The sequence below is a fragment of the Cryptomeria japonica genome, chromosome 5 (genome assembly GCF_030272615.1).
Source record: "Cryptomeria japonica chromosome 5, Sugi_1.0, whole genome shotgun sequence".
Taxonomy (NCBI): Eukaryota; Viridiplantae; Streptophyta; class Pinopsida; order Cupressales; family Cupressaceae; genus Cryptomeria; species Cryptomeria japonica.
In genome coordinates, this window is record NC_081409.1 from 53,514,138 (window position 1) to 53,529,119 (window position 14,982).

The 14,982-nt window shown below is 33.4% G+C and overlaps 1 protein-coding gene across 2 annotated transcripts in view; it reads left to right on the top strand.

Moving 5' to 3' along the window:
* Positions 1-581: 581 nt before the first annotated feature.
* Positions 582-14,982, top strand: part of LOC131040185 (MADS-box transcription factor 23-like) — a 75,468-nt gene continuing 61,067 nt past the window's right edge. The window contains exons 1-2 of one of the 2 annotated variants that reach the window (XM_057973045.1): positions 582-717; positions 891-1,143. In XM_057973045.1, coding sequence (XP_057829028.1) covers positions 962-1,143 — 182 coding nt within the window. In that variant the 5' untranslated portion in view covers positions 582-717; positions 891-961. Of the gene's footprint in view, positions 718-760; positions 1,144-14,982 lie in introns of those variants that run through there. The other variant, XM_057973055.1, reaches the window with a different exon arrangement.

Consider the following 14,982-nt stretch of genomic DNA (forward strand, 5'->3'; position numbering starts at 1 on the left):
ATTGCTATAATTGTTAAGTTGGGAGATTCAATCTTCCCTTCACTCTTCTCCCGAAAACCTAGTTTTTGCTTCTTAAGGTTCGCCACAAATTAAGTATATTCCCTTAGAATTGTCTGCCTATACTTTTTCTGTTCCTTTTCTCTTGGAATGTACTCTAAAGTGGGTATCACAGGTAGCTGTAAACCACAAGGAGAACATAGAATATGACAGTCTCCTTGTATTTTAAGAAGTGGGCTTCACAAATAATAGTTTATATGTGGATGTACGAACTACTGGAAGGACAGATGGAAATGATCTAATAAATGGATAAAGTCCCAACTCACAAAGAAAAAACAAACTTTTTTTAATACACAGTGGCAGCCTGCTTTTGCAACAAATCGCTTTCGGGGGACAAATTGATTGAACGGACATTGAAAGACTTTAAGGTGGGTCGAACATACACTAATTTTCTACAAAAAAAAAAAATAGAAAAACTAAAGAGAAATATTTAATCATTTTTTTTATTTTACAAATGGACGAAATAGGGAAGGTTTATCTGGAGGCAACATGTGAATGAAAATTGTATTCAAATCATTGGAAGTCTTTTTTATATTTTCTCTTCTGCAATGATTCGAAATGTGGAGCATGTATTCACATGGGCGGCCAGAGATGTCAAGTTCTTATACGCCATCACCAATTGTTTTATTCAATTAATGAAGTATCCTCTCCATATTTTTGGTAAGTCCTAGATTAATGAATGGCCTGCAAAGTTTCTTGCCATTATTCGAATCTTGTTATGCACACTCGAGGCACCAAAACACATTAAAATCTAATTCTTTATTTAGTGGGACTATTCAGATCTAGTATTGATAAGAATTTTTACAAGGGGACTACTGTTTTTTCTTGTAAAGGTCATATGGTTTTTAGGGGTTTCCTGTATTAGTCTGGATCTTGGCTGGAAGAGGATTGAGAAAAGGCATCCATGGGAAGAGGGAAGGTTCTGCTGAAGAAGATAGAGAATAGAATCAACAGACAAGTTACATTCTGTAAGAGGAAAACTGGGTTGTTGAAGAAGGCCTGCGAGCTCTCGGTGCTTTGTGATGCAGAAGTGGCTCTAATCATCTTCTCTAACAGTGGAAAGGTCTCTGAATATTCCAGTACCAGGTACTTGCTCAGATCCCATCCGTTATCGAGGATATTCATGTCAATGATTAATTTCCTTATATATACTGATTGGATTTTTATTGAATTTCATTGGAATCTATTTTGGGGGAATTTGAAGCTTTAGATCTAGATATACGATTGTGAGCATACTGGAGATAGGATAATTTCTAATGGGTTATCTATTTATTCTCTGCACACTTCTTAGCAGGATATAGACAACCTAATAAAATAAAATGTCTACAAACGGAATAAGATCAAATTGGTCTTGCAAACTGTAGATGCAGCGAAAACTTGTAAAATCTGGTGGACATGAAAAAGTAAGCAAGTTCTTAAGCAACGACTAGCACAGACGAAAACCTCTTCCATGAGAGTTTCTGTGGGCTACTGTAGCATGGTATAACAAAGATAACCAAATACTTTTTTTATCTAACCGTAAATAGTAGATAGTTGCCTAGATAACTTAAAACAATCTGGCTATACCCAGAGTACATAAGAAGCTGATGAAAGTTGTTGCGGACTCCTCCATCCACCCAAAATCTTAATAATTTTCACCATTGGTCTGGCACATCTCTCAATGAAATTAGAGTGTTTTAAACCAAGCAGAACATTCACTAGAAATGTTCGTGATGCTTGGAGAAGCAATAGAACCCATTTACTTATTCTGTTTGGCTTTTCCATTTGCGCCTATAAATTTTAAAAATGTACGAAACAATCTTTCTGCTAATGCTATGAAATTTCCACAATTTATGTTGTATTTTCTTAATTTCATGTAGATGGATTATGTATGTATTTTTTATCATCAACGTTTTGAATCACACTCCGTTTTTTTTCATCCTGATGATGAATCAAGGAGTGTGATTCGAAAAATGCATACACAATGGAATCCCCAGAAAATTAAGAGAATGCAATCTCTTTGATTAGGAATAACCGTTGTAAATCCACTAGACAATCATTTAGCATATAGACTTTTGAACTTTGAACCATTGATGTTTCCTTTCAAAGGTAAACAATGGGAATTGTTTGCCATAATCCACCACAAGTCTACTACTAGGGATTATATGAGTTAAATGAGATTAAAGTTCTAATAGTAATAAAATTTATAAAAGAATTAATAGAAGGTATAATTATGTCATGGCAAGAACTTTTATGTAACCAATACATTTGATGATGATGTCTTTCAATATAGTTATAAATAAATAATGTTTATTATATTTGTTTATAAAAATTTTATGGTTAAAGAGAGATAATGGCTTATACAAAGTCATCATAAAAATGATGATGAGTAATGTTATACCAGTTTAGAAGTTTTTAACTCTAAGTAATGGGTGAAGAAATTCTTTTCACTTCGACATGATACTTCAACTATATTAAAGTAAGAAGCACTAATCACAATACTAAGGAATATGTGTTTTATGTTATCAATGATTTTGTGTAATATTATACAAATATTTAAGTGACCGGATCCAAAATGTTGGAAATTTACAATTAATGTTTTCAATGGCACATGTCATGATTTTTGATGTGGTCCAAACTAATTTGACTCCATAATGACTTATACTTATAATATTTCTATACTATTTTCCCTTTTTCTTATACTTTGAACTCACTTATATTAGTGTTCTTTATACAACAACAAGTCTACAGGTGGTGTATTCTTCTATTGCACTCAACTCACAACCTTATCCCAACCTATTCTCATTATTACTCTTCCTTAAAGGAACACCTTTTGCAAAAATATTATGCAAAATTATTTATTTCTTAATTGTTTTAGACCACACTCTATTATCCATCATCCTATGATATAGATCTCAAGAAGAGAGCTATTCAATAATTTTGTATGTTGTTTATTCAAAATAAACTATATTTAAAACTATTGAGTATGAAAATTTAATAATTATTATCACTATTCATTTGTAGAAATTATTTTTGTCCATATATCTACTATTTCTCATCCTAGTTCAACTTTGTGGGTGTGGAATTTAGGTTGATCACTTCTATAAACACATATTTGAAAATCAAAATTTTAAATTAAATTTTAAATATTCTCTACATTTTTGTGTGTTATGTTGTTGTATTTGGAGATATTATTAATCCTATTTGAAATCACGAAATATACCGTAGAACTAGTGAGCAGTCATATGAGAACATCATGCTACTATAATACAACATCCTATTTCTAATATCATCCTAAGCATGTTGTCTACTTACAAGTTGTCTTGAACCATTATTAATTGTCATTAAATCATCTTTTCTAGGTTTTTGATTAGAGGAAAACAAATCCTTAACCTAAAAGTGTCACAAACAATGTCCTGTAATACAAAGTCACTTCAAACATTGATATAACAAGCTAAAGTGCACTTAATGTGATTATAAATACTTTTCCAAATCATTCTTATAAGTTTGTTTCTGTCTATAACGTTAAGTTATATAGACAGTATAAGCTAAGTTGTCTCTATCTACCATGATAATTTATATAGATAAGAAGTTCAACTTTCCAAGTACGAATATAAACTAGAGAAATATAATGAGTTGACAGATTTTTAAATTTTATTCTAACAATACATCTGTATAGCATGTTCATGAATCAATCCCTAAACTCTTTCCCTCTAAATTTTGCTATTAAAATTTCAAACTAAACATCAACATTTAATTTACTAAAATTTCATAAATTTAACTATTCATTTATTATTTTGAAACCAACTCTCTATACTGAATTAGAATTGTTTATCTTTATGCTCTCTTTATGCTCTAATAACTTGCCTAAGATATTGATGTGAAGTGGTGTTTTCCTTTTTTAAATATGAAGGAAAACGGTTTCAAAACCTTATGAGTAGTTGCTTTCATAACATAAGTTGTTAGTGAAATACGTACTCAGTTCCCATTCTTTTTATTGAGAGATCTTGATACTAGAAAACGTAGTCCAAATAAATACAATAGTGGCATCGATACCTGTCGAATTAAGTTATGTTTAAACATTGAGTGGAGTAAGGAAAATGTTAAAAAGAGAGGACAGATGTAACCATGGCAACACAAAAGTGTTTTATTTCTTGCAGTTTTCTTAACTGTTTATTTTGGAGCTATGGCTATCTTTAAGCCAGAGAACATTCAGAAATAATAAACAGTGGATAGTGGTCTTCCATTTTTAGCTAAGTTGCCTGCATTATGCATTATGCTATTTATCATAGCTGTAAGATTCTTTTGATATTTAATGCTGTAAACAGGTCTATTGGCGCTACAATTTTTGTTATTGGCTGCAAAAAAATATTAGATGAATGTTTATTAGGTTGCTTTTCAGATTCTTCAGAGATGGAAGAGAAGGGAAAGGTTGTCATATATGAATAGAAGGTTTGTGTTTTCAAGCCGGCCTTATTCTGTGCAATTTAAGTAAGTTTTTGTTTTCTAAATTAGACTGACTATTTAAGACGCTTGTATAAAGTGACAGTTGGGTTGGTACGCTGGCGATTTAATAGCTCGCAGATTGAAGTATAGGTAATTAGTAGTCCAAATTTGAAATTTGTTAGGGTATGTGGATAAAGCCAAGCCGTCTGTATTTCTAATGTCAAAGTTGACTGATGTAAAGAGTAGTCGAAATTCGAAATTTGGTAGGGTATGTGGATAAAGTCAAGCCGTCTGTATTTCTAATGTCAAAGTTGACTACAAATTAGATGATGCAAAGATGCAATCAGATATTGAAAGAAAAATAAATTAGTGCAAAAAATTACTGAGAAGAACAATAACACAAGTAATATTCAAATCTACATGGATAAATTTGGTAAAAATATATCAGTAAAAAATCATGGGTCGTATTGATTTTTAGGAATTATTGAGATACAATAATCTCAAAACTGTACATCAAAACATGACTTCAAGTAGAAAAATCTTACTTGAAGACAACTTACTAAATATAGTAAATATTTATAAAAAGGATGACGTGTCACCTAAAGGCAAACACCTAACAGCACAATAGTGGGCGAAGAAGACAAAAAGTATATCAATTTAAGTGATTTCTTGACACGTATCTATTTATATTATCACAGATCAAGGACGAGCGAGCCCTGTATATGTATCAACTTGAAGAAATGTTAGCGGAGATGGCATTGAAGATGATAAGATAGTTTCTATATTTTCAATGTCCATAGGGATTTAGAAAATTCAATATCGAATCGAGTGCATAAGGTTATTGGGTATATGGTTTATACATCACGTATAGAGTAGGTATGGGGATAGTGTTTGTTGGTTGGAATTGGTGATCCTAAAGGGAGTAGTGATGAAGTTTAAACGCATCCATCTTTTAAATTTTGAAATTATAGCAATGTGTTTTTTATTCGACACCTTTTTTCTCTTGGCTATAAGCATGCTTTCACTGAAGACATTACTGCTTCAACTACCACCGCATTTTAAATTACACGTAGCATCCTCCACCATTTATTGTATTTGTTGACTGATCTGATTAGGATCTATGACAATTACAGACAAATGCTTAACAATATTACACAAGTTAATTCAAAGCTTTAATCTGAGCGAATTAACATAATAATGCTTAAATGAACAAAGCATAGTAAAGGAAATGAACTGAAAGAAAGATAGTAGAAAGATAGAAGACAAAACACAATTGATAACGGAGTTCGTCCGCGGATCGGACTACGTCTCCGGGTCCTGCTCCAATAGGGGGACCGATCCGATTAGCTCCAAAATCAATTACAAGTGTTACAAGATATTCCCTTCAAGCACAATGGCAACATTACTCTCCAATGTGCAGGAATAATCAACAAGCCTTCAAGTTCATAATCTCCTTCTCATCACTTGGATGTCTCAAAAAGGACTACTACCCCCCTTTTATACATAAAATAAGTCTAAAATAGACTAAAACCACCAACTCCCATAAATAACCCTTAACAACAAATTATTTCCCGTGCATATCCCCCTTACATTCTAATTTGGCACCATTAGTCATTAGCGGGTTTATTTAACCAATATCCCCTTTAAAATTGGGGTTGGCGGGCTTCGCATTGTTTAAATGCAATATGGGCTGCTTATTATTCAAGTGCTATATATAGCACAACGGTTTCCATCCAGTTTGGGAGACCGATAGTCAAGCGTTCCACCCCCATCGGCCTCCATTCTATCTTTGCACAGTTGGTTATATAGTAAAACCAACTTCTCTCTATAAAATAGTAAATGTGAATGAATGGTCTAGCAGTGAAAGTGGTGGGTTTGTTGAGGGAGGTTATGAGTTCGAATCTCATAACACATCTTTTGTTAAATCATTTTCCTCCTGAGGCGCCATGTGTTTATTTCTGAAATATTGAAGATAATTTATTTTATCCTCCGGATCATTGACAAGTGTTATGTTAGCACCATTTCTTCTTTGTTGACAGGTGTTATATGATATCCCTTTGTAAATTATTTTTTTACACTATTTTGAGAACTGTTTGAATTTACAGAAGAACATTTATCTTTCCAAATAACTCTACCTTTTACACATTGCTACATGAACCTGCATGGACAACGTTTTCGATCCTAATGCATTCCAATAAACATTTTTTTCGGGCCTGTACTATGTTATTCCTTATGTAGGTCTATTTTGGAATCTGTGATATAACTTTTCATTCCTATCTCCTGTGTTGTTCAGACTCTTAGCGATGTTTTTTCTATGTTTAATTTGTTGGATATTATGATATGATGTAGGTCTGAGAGGATGGATTAAAATCCAAATCAGAGACAAAACACTATGTTCTCATATCAACTACTAGAAATCAAATTTCCAAAATTAAAAAACCACAGAGTTTTCTGTTCAGATTGCCAATTAACTCACAATGCAAACACAAATAAAATCTAAACCGACACAGGATGGAGACATGCAATTTTCTTGTTTCTATTAAATCAGAAAGAAAAAACCATTACAAAATGACTTTCTAACAGATTAGAAACATAAAAATCTGCAGCGATCTAGAATTGCTACCAATCTTAGTTTGTCTGGAGCTACTCAAAATTCCTTGCACTTTTATTCATCTAGAGCTATTTGCTGCTCCCTACAAAACACTCTTCACAAACTATTGCCACTACAACATAACATTCCTTCTTCACTGCTCAGAACTGCTATTCATTGAACATTATTTTTCTACTGACCGCTGCGTTCAACATTTGTTCTATATGGCTCTAGCTGTCCAAAAATTTTCCTCACAAATTCAAAATCAACTATCAGCATTTATTTACTAGCAAAACATTCACTTCAACTTAGTATTAAAACATTCGCTTCAGCTGCTTCTCATCTAGGGCAAGTAGGAAGGATGAGATCGCAATGTCTACTCGTTGCTGCTCCTAACAGTTAGGTGAACGAGAGTGTGTAGGGAGGCTTAGGAGAAATTAATTTTTTAAACACTCCCTTTTTGTTAGGAGCCATAAAACTAGTTCATTTCAATCAATAATGCCCAACTTTCTTCTTACGCACCCAAAGCTATCTCTATCTAATGAATTTGTAAAAATGTTTCATCTTGATTTCAATATTTTCAACCAACTCTCTTATGAAATTATACTTAATTTCAATGTGCTTACTTCTTCTATGAAAAACAAGATTTTTTGTCGGGGCTATTGATGAAGCAATGTCATAAAATAATGTGGTTCCATCATCTTGTTATTCCTTAAAAAATGCTACGATTCTCCTTAGCCAAATAGCTTGACATGTTACTAGACTTGCTGCTATATGCTAACCTATGTTATAGACTAGGAAACTATGGATTGTTTCTGGAAACCCATGAGATAGATCTTGAACTCAAATGAAACACATAGCCTAATGTGCTCTCCCTATCATCAACACTTCCTACCCAATCACTATCCATGTATTCAGCTAGCTCGAACTCATTTGCTACAGTGTACAAAATGTCATATCTTTTGGTGTCATTCATATACCCTAGGATTCCCTAACCCACTTTCCATTTAGTGTCCTTTGGAGTCTCCATAAATCTATAAATCAAACTTATTGTATGCATTATATTAGTCCTAGTTATTGTTAAATACATTAAACTAGTAACCAAACTTTTGTACATAATTGGATTTATATTTCTACTAAAATCTAACTTGCTCAACTTCAAACCTATGGTTGTTGGTGTTGGTGTAGGTTTACTATCTTGAAACCTAAATCTATTCAAAAACCTTGCTGCATACTTTACTTGAGAGATAAATATACCGTGATGCATTTTTTTTACTTCTATGACTTAAAAATACCTAAAGAGACCTAATTATGTTATCTCAAACTCTGTTTTCATGGGCTCCTTAAAATCAGCAATGAAGAAATCATCGTCCCTAATAAAAACTAAATCATCTACATACAAGACAATATTCAAAATCTTACCATCATTTTCCTTAATGTAAAGAGTGGGCTCATCATCACTTTTTCTAAAGCCGTTGCTCAAAAAATACGAGTATCGTATTGTGTCATACTCGTAGTGCTCATTTTAGCTCATAAAGTGCCTTCTTTAGCTTATACAAATTATTTTCTTCACATGGAACTTCATAATCAGGTGGTTACTCCACATAAACTTCCTCCTTGAACACTCCATTCAAGAAGGTGAACTTCATGTCCATTTGAAACACCTTCCACTTGTGTTCGATTGCAATTGTTGTGACTATCTGTGTGGTTTTTATACTTAAAACTAGATCATACATCTCATTGTAACCTCTTCCAATGTATTGTTTGTACACATTGAATACTAACCATGCCTTATGCCTCTCTCTCCTTCCTTCACCATTTCTCTCTGTCTTGTAAACCCATTTTAACCTAATAACATGTTTACTAGGAGGTAAATTAGTTTACTCCCATGTTCTACTCCTCTCTGTAACATTTGTTTCCTCATCCATGGCTTCACACCGTTTTTCCTCTTTTACAAAACCATTGAAATAAATTTGATCACTATGAGAAAATAATACAAAATTCACATTTTCATCAAATTTATCATCATGTCTTTCATTTTGGTAAATTTCTCTTAGACTTTTGGTCTTCCTTAGTTTTAGGTAGGCGAAAGTGGGGTATGAATTCTCACAACTATTGTTACAATGTTACATATGTAGACCATATTTGGAGCAATCTAGAGCCTGTATTTGTTTTTTGTGTACCAGAAGCTATTTGAAGTTCTCTATAGATAATTGCCCAACAATCTATAGTTGTCTCTCTATCTGTTTCAATGTGTTAGGAGCTATCTAGAGCTATTTGAAATTCTCTCAAACTAAATTCTACAATACTTTGTTTAATTGCCTATCTATGTTAATATTTGTTTATAGCTAATTGTCTAACAGTCTATGTGAATCTAGAGCTCTCTAGAGGTATCTTTCTTGCTCCATATCTCCTACAACATCATCTTGTTTCTCTTCATACTCTCCATCTTCATCAACAATAGGCACTCTTTGTGAGATGCTTGAAGAGGTGTCCATTGAGCCATCCCATGACTCATTCTCAATAAACTCAACAACTCTATTGATCACTATTTTCTTGGTGACCAAGTTACATAACCTATATTCTTTTGACTATACACTATATCCCATGCAGATTCACTTCTCACCCTTGTCATCCAATGTTTGTCCCTTCTTCTTTTTCAGAAGTATATATGCCACACACCCAAACAATCTAAAGTGTTCAACAATTAATTTGTGTTTTTCCATACCTCTTCTGAAAAAATTGTCATGGACTACCTTTGTGGAACTTCTATTTATCAAATAAAATACTACTACAATTGTCTCACACCAATATTTATTTGGGAGTCCCTTTTCATTTAACATACTTCTTTTCATCTCTATGATGGTTCTATTTCTCCTCTTAGCCAATCCATGTTTTTGTGGAGTATAGCTTGTCGTTAACTCCTTGATGTCATGATACTTTGAGAACTTCACAAACTAATTAGAGGTATACTCTCTTTCTCTAGCTAACCTTATGATCTTAATGAAGTTTCCACTCTCCTTCTCATTTGGAGCTTAAACACCATGAATTTGTCAAAGACTTCAAGTTTATGCTGCAAAAAATAGACCCATGGCTTATGACTGTAATCATATATGAAGGTCATAAAATATTTGTACTTACCAATATAAATGGTTTTCATAGGGCCACACAAATCAATGTGTACCATCTCCAATGATGCTCTTACCCTTCTAGAGTTGCTCGATTGAAAGGGTTCCATTTTTTGCTTGCCTAAAATGCAATATTCACCTCTACTACTAGGATATAATATGGTTGGAAAACCTTTAATTATACATTTCCTAGGCAAAAGAATCAAACCAACATAGTCTACATGTCCATACCTTAGATGCCAAATTCTATAGGGATCTTGAATGATAGTCTTAAAGGACAATTAGTGCTATAATGTTGTACATTTCCCATGCTTCGGTGGTGCAACTATGGACTGAGATGAGAAAAATGTTTTTATCTTGAAAGGAAGCATTTGGTTCTTTGTCATTTAAACTACTACACCAATATTATTGCTCTCATTCTTTTTAAAAATGACACATTCACCTTTCTCCATCAATGCTTTGTGACCATTTTAGATCACTTGTCCAACACTCATGAGATTGTGCTTTGTACTAAGGGAAAAATAAACATAATCTATATCTTTATTCTCATGTCTTGATATGTATCATAATAGACCCTTTTCCAACAACTGGAACTATTCTATTGTTCCCCATTTTAAGCATAGATTTGACATTTTTGACAATGAAATAAAATAAGCTTTCATTACCAGTCATGTGGTTCCTGCAACAGTTGTCCAAATACCATACTTTAGGGCTACCTTCTTTGCCAATTTTGCACATGATGAAGGTTGTAAATTGATTACTTTTGACTATATTTATATCAGCCATATTTGAACTTTACCTGGACTCATTATGCTACTTCTTCTAGCATTTGATAAATAATGAACAAACTTATGTCTATAATAACATTCAACATTGCTCTTATAATACCTATTATTTAAGTTATTGTTCTTCTTTGCTTGTTCAAAGCTAGACTAAGAGTTTCTCACTACCTATGGCTTTGTGCTCATCTTGAGCTATCTCCTTTAGATCTTTCTCATTTGAAGTTGTCTCTTCCTTTGCTTCTTGATCTCCATCCGTAGCTATTTCTACCTCTCTCCTTAACTCTTGTGTTGGCTTGAGCTTTGAAAACTTGTGCTTGGAATGAAGTTGCATACCTATCCAAGTGTTTCTCATGGGTTTGAAGTGAAGCCATCAACTCATCCACTATTAAAATGAGAGATTGTTGGCCTCTTCAATAGCAATCACTATTGCATGAAAATTTGAGGGAAAATTTTTAAGGATTTTCTCTACAATCCTCTACTCTTTCATGGTTTCACCATTTGTTCTCAACTAGTTTATCAAACTAGAGACTCTTGTTTGAAAATCTAAAGTAGAATCATTATCCTTGATTTGGAGCGTCTCAAAATCTCTTCAAAGCATCTAGAGCTTGACTATTGTAAATTTATTAAATCCTTTTTAGCTAGTTTGAAAAAATTCTCAAGATTCTTTTGCATAGTTAGTTGCTGCTATTCCTGGAAAAAATATCCCTTGTCAAGGTTGCTTTTATTAAACTCAATGCCTTACCATATTTCCTCCTTGTCGCCTTCAACTATGTATTCTATTTGTTTGTGAGGGTAATAAATTGAACTAGCTCACTCATATACATGAACCAACTAACCACAAGCTCTCACAAATTGTTTGCAATGACGATGGTCTTCAGCTTCTTTTCATACACATCATATTTTATAGAAATAGAGGTGAATGATATATATTTTGACTAATTATTTGATGAATCTTGTACATATGCGAGGTGAAGAAGTCAGTTTGGAAACTACCAACTTCATCATAACTATTAGAAATTCTTAGCATCATAACGACTAACAATGTATAATTGTGCTTATGAAAATATTACCCTGTTTAATACATTGTTTTTGAAATCATCAAATTCACCTTGCCTTAGGCCCCCCCCTTAAGGCTTACAAAACAAATCTTTATGATTACATAATAAGTATTTTTTTTAGAAGATCATCCTTCAAAGAAGAAAAACCTTTATTTAAGTTGATGCAGAAGCATCGGTCTAGTTCTTACCTGTTGGGTTATTTTCAATGGAATTGCTTGAGATTGTGGCATTTCTTCATGTTTGAGTGTTTAGCATTGTGGCTTTGGGTTTATTCCCTTGTGTTCATGGTCGTTATGGTGTTTGAGTTTCATAGAATTTGGATTTGTTTCTGGTGAGTTATTGATTCTGATATTGGCTCGATTGAGATGTTCTTACTGGTTAGTCTAGCAGTGTGTTGAGCGAAGTTGGATCAGGTTGCGGTTGACCTACATGACTTGCAGATCGTTGGACATGTTGCTTTGGGCCTCGATCAGTATTCCCAGAGGTTCTACATCGTTTTATGTTTTGGAATTGTTCTTAGTGATTTGAGCTGACATGTTACCATTGCATGTTTCATGAACCAGTTGGTCTTTGGGCAGACTTAATTAATTTGTAATTAATTGTGGATGGTATATATGGAGGTTTGTGAATCATTTGAAGAGGCAGAAGTTAGAAGATCAAAGACAGAGTTTAGAGATCGAGCAAAGATGTAGATTCAGTGAGATTCTGATCTAGTAGACTAAGGCTGGAAGGCTCAAGTCAGGATTAGGGTAGAGCTAGCAGATTGTTTCTAGAGGCCGATCTGATATGTGGATAATCTGCAGATATTGTAATTGCATTGTAAGTATTGTTTGTATCCTGGACTACAATCCAACATGTGGCATGTGTAATTATTCAGATTGTAATAAGATTTAGTCATATTGTTTACCGATTATGTGTTCTGTGATGTTACCTATTGTTCTTTCTACTGTTTCTGGCATCTTGTTACCGGTTACCGGTATGTTTTGCATGGTTTATGTGTTAGGCTATAAGGTTGGGTTGTCCTTCATTGGATCTCCCTACCTTGACTATGTCACAAGTGGGGATCCATCAAGTTGTCTCTTGACCTCGAGAAAGGTGTATCTTTGAGCTATGTTCTTGAGCTCTCTATTCCAAACTCTCGAATCACGGTTTTGAATTATTCGACAACAATCTCTAAGAGATACGACAAATATCTATCATGGTCTGATAACTATGAAAAGGGTATAGTTTTCAATCATATACTTTAAAGCTTATTGGACAACAATCTATATTAAGCTTAACACAAAATCCCATTCTTGTCTCGGAAACATAACCTTCACAATACATGTATTCTTTAAATCCATCAACATCGACAAAGAATGCAAAAAGAAAAACAAACCCAAAAAGCCAAAAAATCTTTTCATGCGAAGCATCATCTCGAAGCAAGAAGCTAACTTTAGATGATGGAAATTCTTCCATCCTCTATTATGAAGCCTTACACTTTATGCACCTGATATTACAAGTGGTCGTTTTGAAGCCTCATCAATTGTATTAAAAATGAACTCGAAAGCACAAACAATATTTGATATATGTGTAGCCATGATTAAAATACCAAGATGTTAGATTACACTGATAATGCATTTGCGATGGTCATGCTTTATCTTGACATGTGAACAAGGAACACCTTCATAAACTAAGTGAATGATAGTCCCGTGAGAAAAACATATTATATCTTCGAAAATACATTATTCAAAGTGTAATCAAAGATTTTTTATAATATTTGACTTTACCCTTCAATGTCTAAAATAAAGTTCAATTATCAATTCTCTATGCCACGAATGCGACATTTAGAGATCTTTATATTAGTCACTCCTCAATCTTCATTTAGTTGCACTCACTCACCTCAAAAATTTTAGATTTAAGTGGTTTGAACTCTATATCACATACATCAAATAGACCACATTTAGATCCTTGGGTAACGATCATATATCCTTGGTTCTAATCTGCGGCTTTTTAGGGATTTTCCCTAACAAACTTAAATGGTCTCTAAACAGACTACTCTACTTTTTCAAAGACCTCCTTTCTTTCATCTCCAGTTTGAACACCTTCTCTTTGTATTCTAATGCCTCACAGGAAATATAAAAATTGTAACGCATAGACATTCTTCACACACTATGTCCAGCCTCCGGATAAGATACTGGTGCTCCTCTCAATCTTCAGAGCGACAAATCAAAGTTTAGCATAATTTTTATACAAACTTGTCTATGCTTCCACCAAAACAGCTATGATATTTATCAGATCAAACTTTTGTGATGATTTGTTGTTCTTTTTTCGGAGAGGCTCAACAACTATGATCTCTACCTTTATTAAGTGTTGCGTTATCTTCTCTATGAACAACAGACAGCAAGCGCCCCTAAGAATGCAGGATGTGTCAGCAAAAACTAATTAAAGAGATGTTGAGCTCATGCTTTGTACCGCTATTTTCCTCTAAAAATGACTGCAAACAGTCGGGCAATCAAACATGGAGTTCGCTTAGTGGATGATGGATTCAGATGTGTAAGAGTATGCGCATCTGCCAAAAAGGAATGCTTTGTTGCTGCAGTAGTGGCAATGTCTACCTATCCCTTATGATGCATCGGCATACAGGCATGCAATTATATATATGTAATATGTAATGTATGAATAACATGTATTGTATGCATAAAATGTACTAGATATTGCTATACAGTTATGTGTATGTATAACATATTATGTATGTATAACATTTATTATATACATAAGATACAAATACATCCTAAAGACTGGATAAAAAAAAAAAAACACTAATACAAGAAGTTTTCTTACACCTATTGTATCAGAAAAAACAAACTAATGCAACATAACTTTCTAACTGATTACAAATATATCTAGCAATCTGGAGTTGCTACCGAACTTATTTTGTGTGGAGTTACTCAGAACTCCTT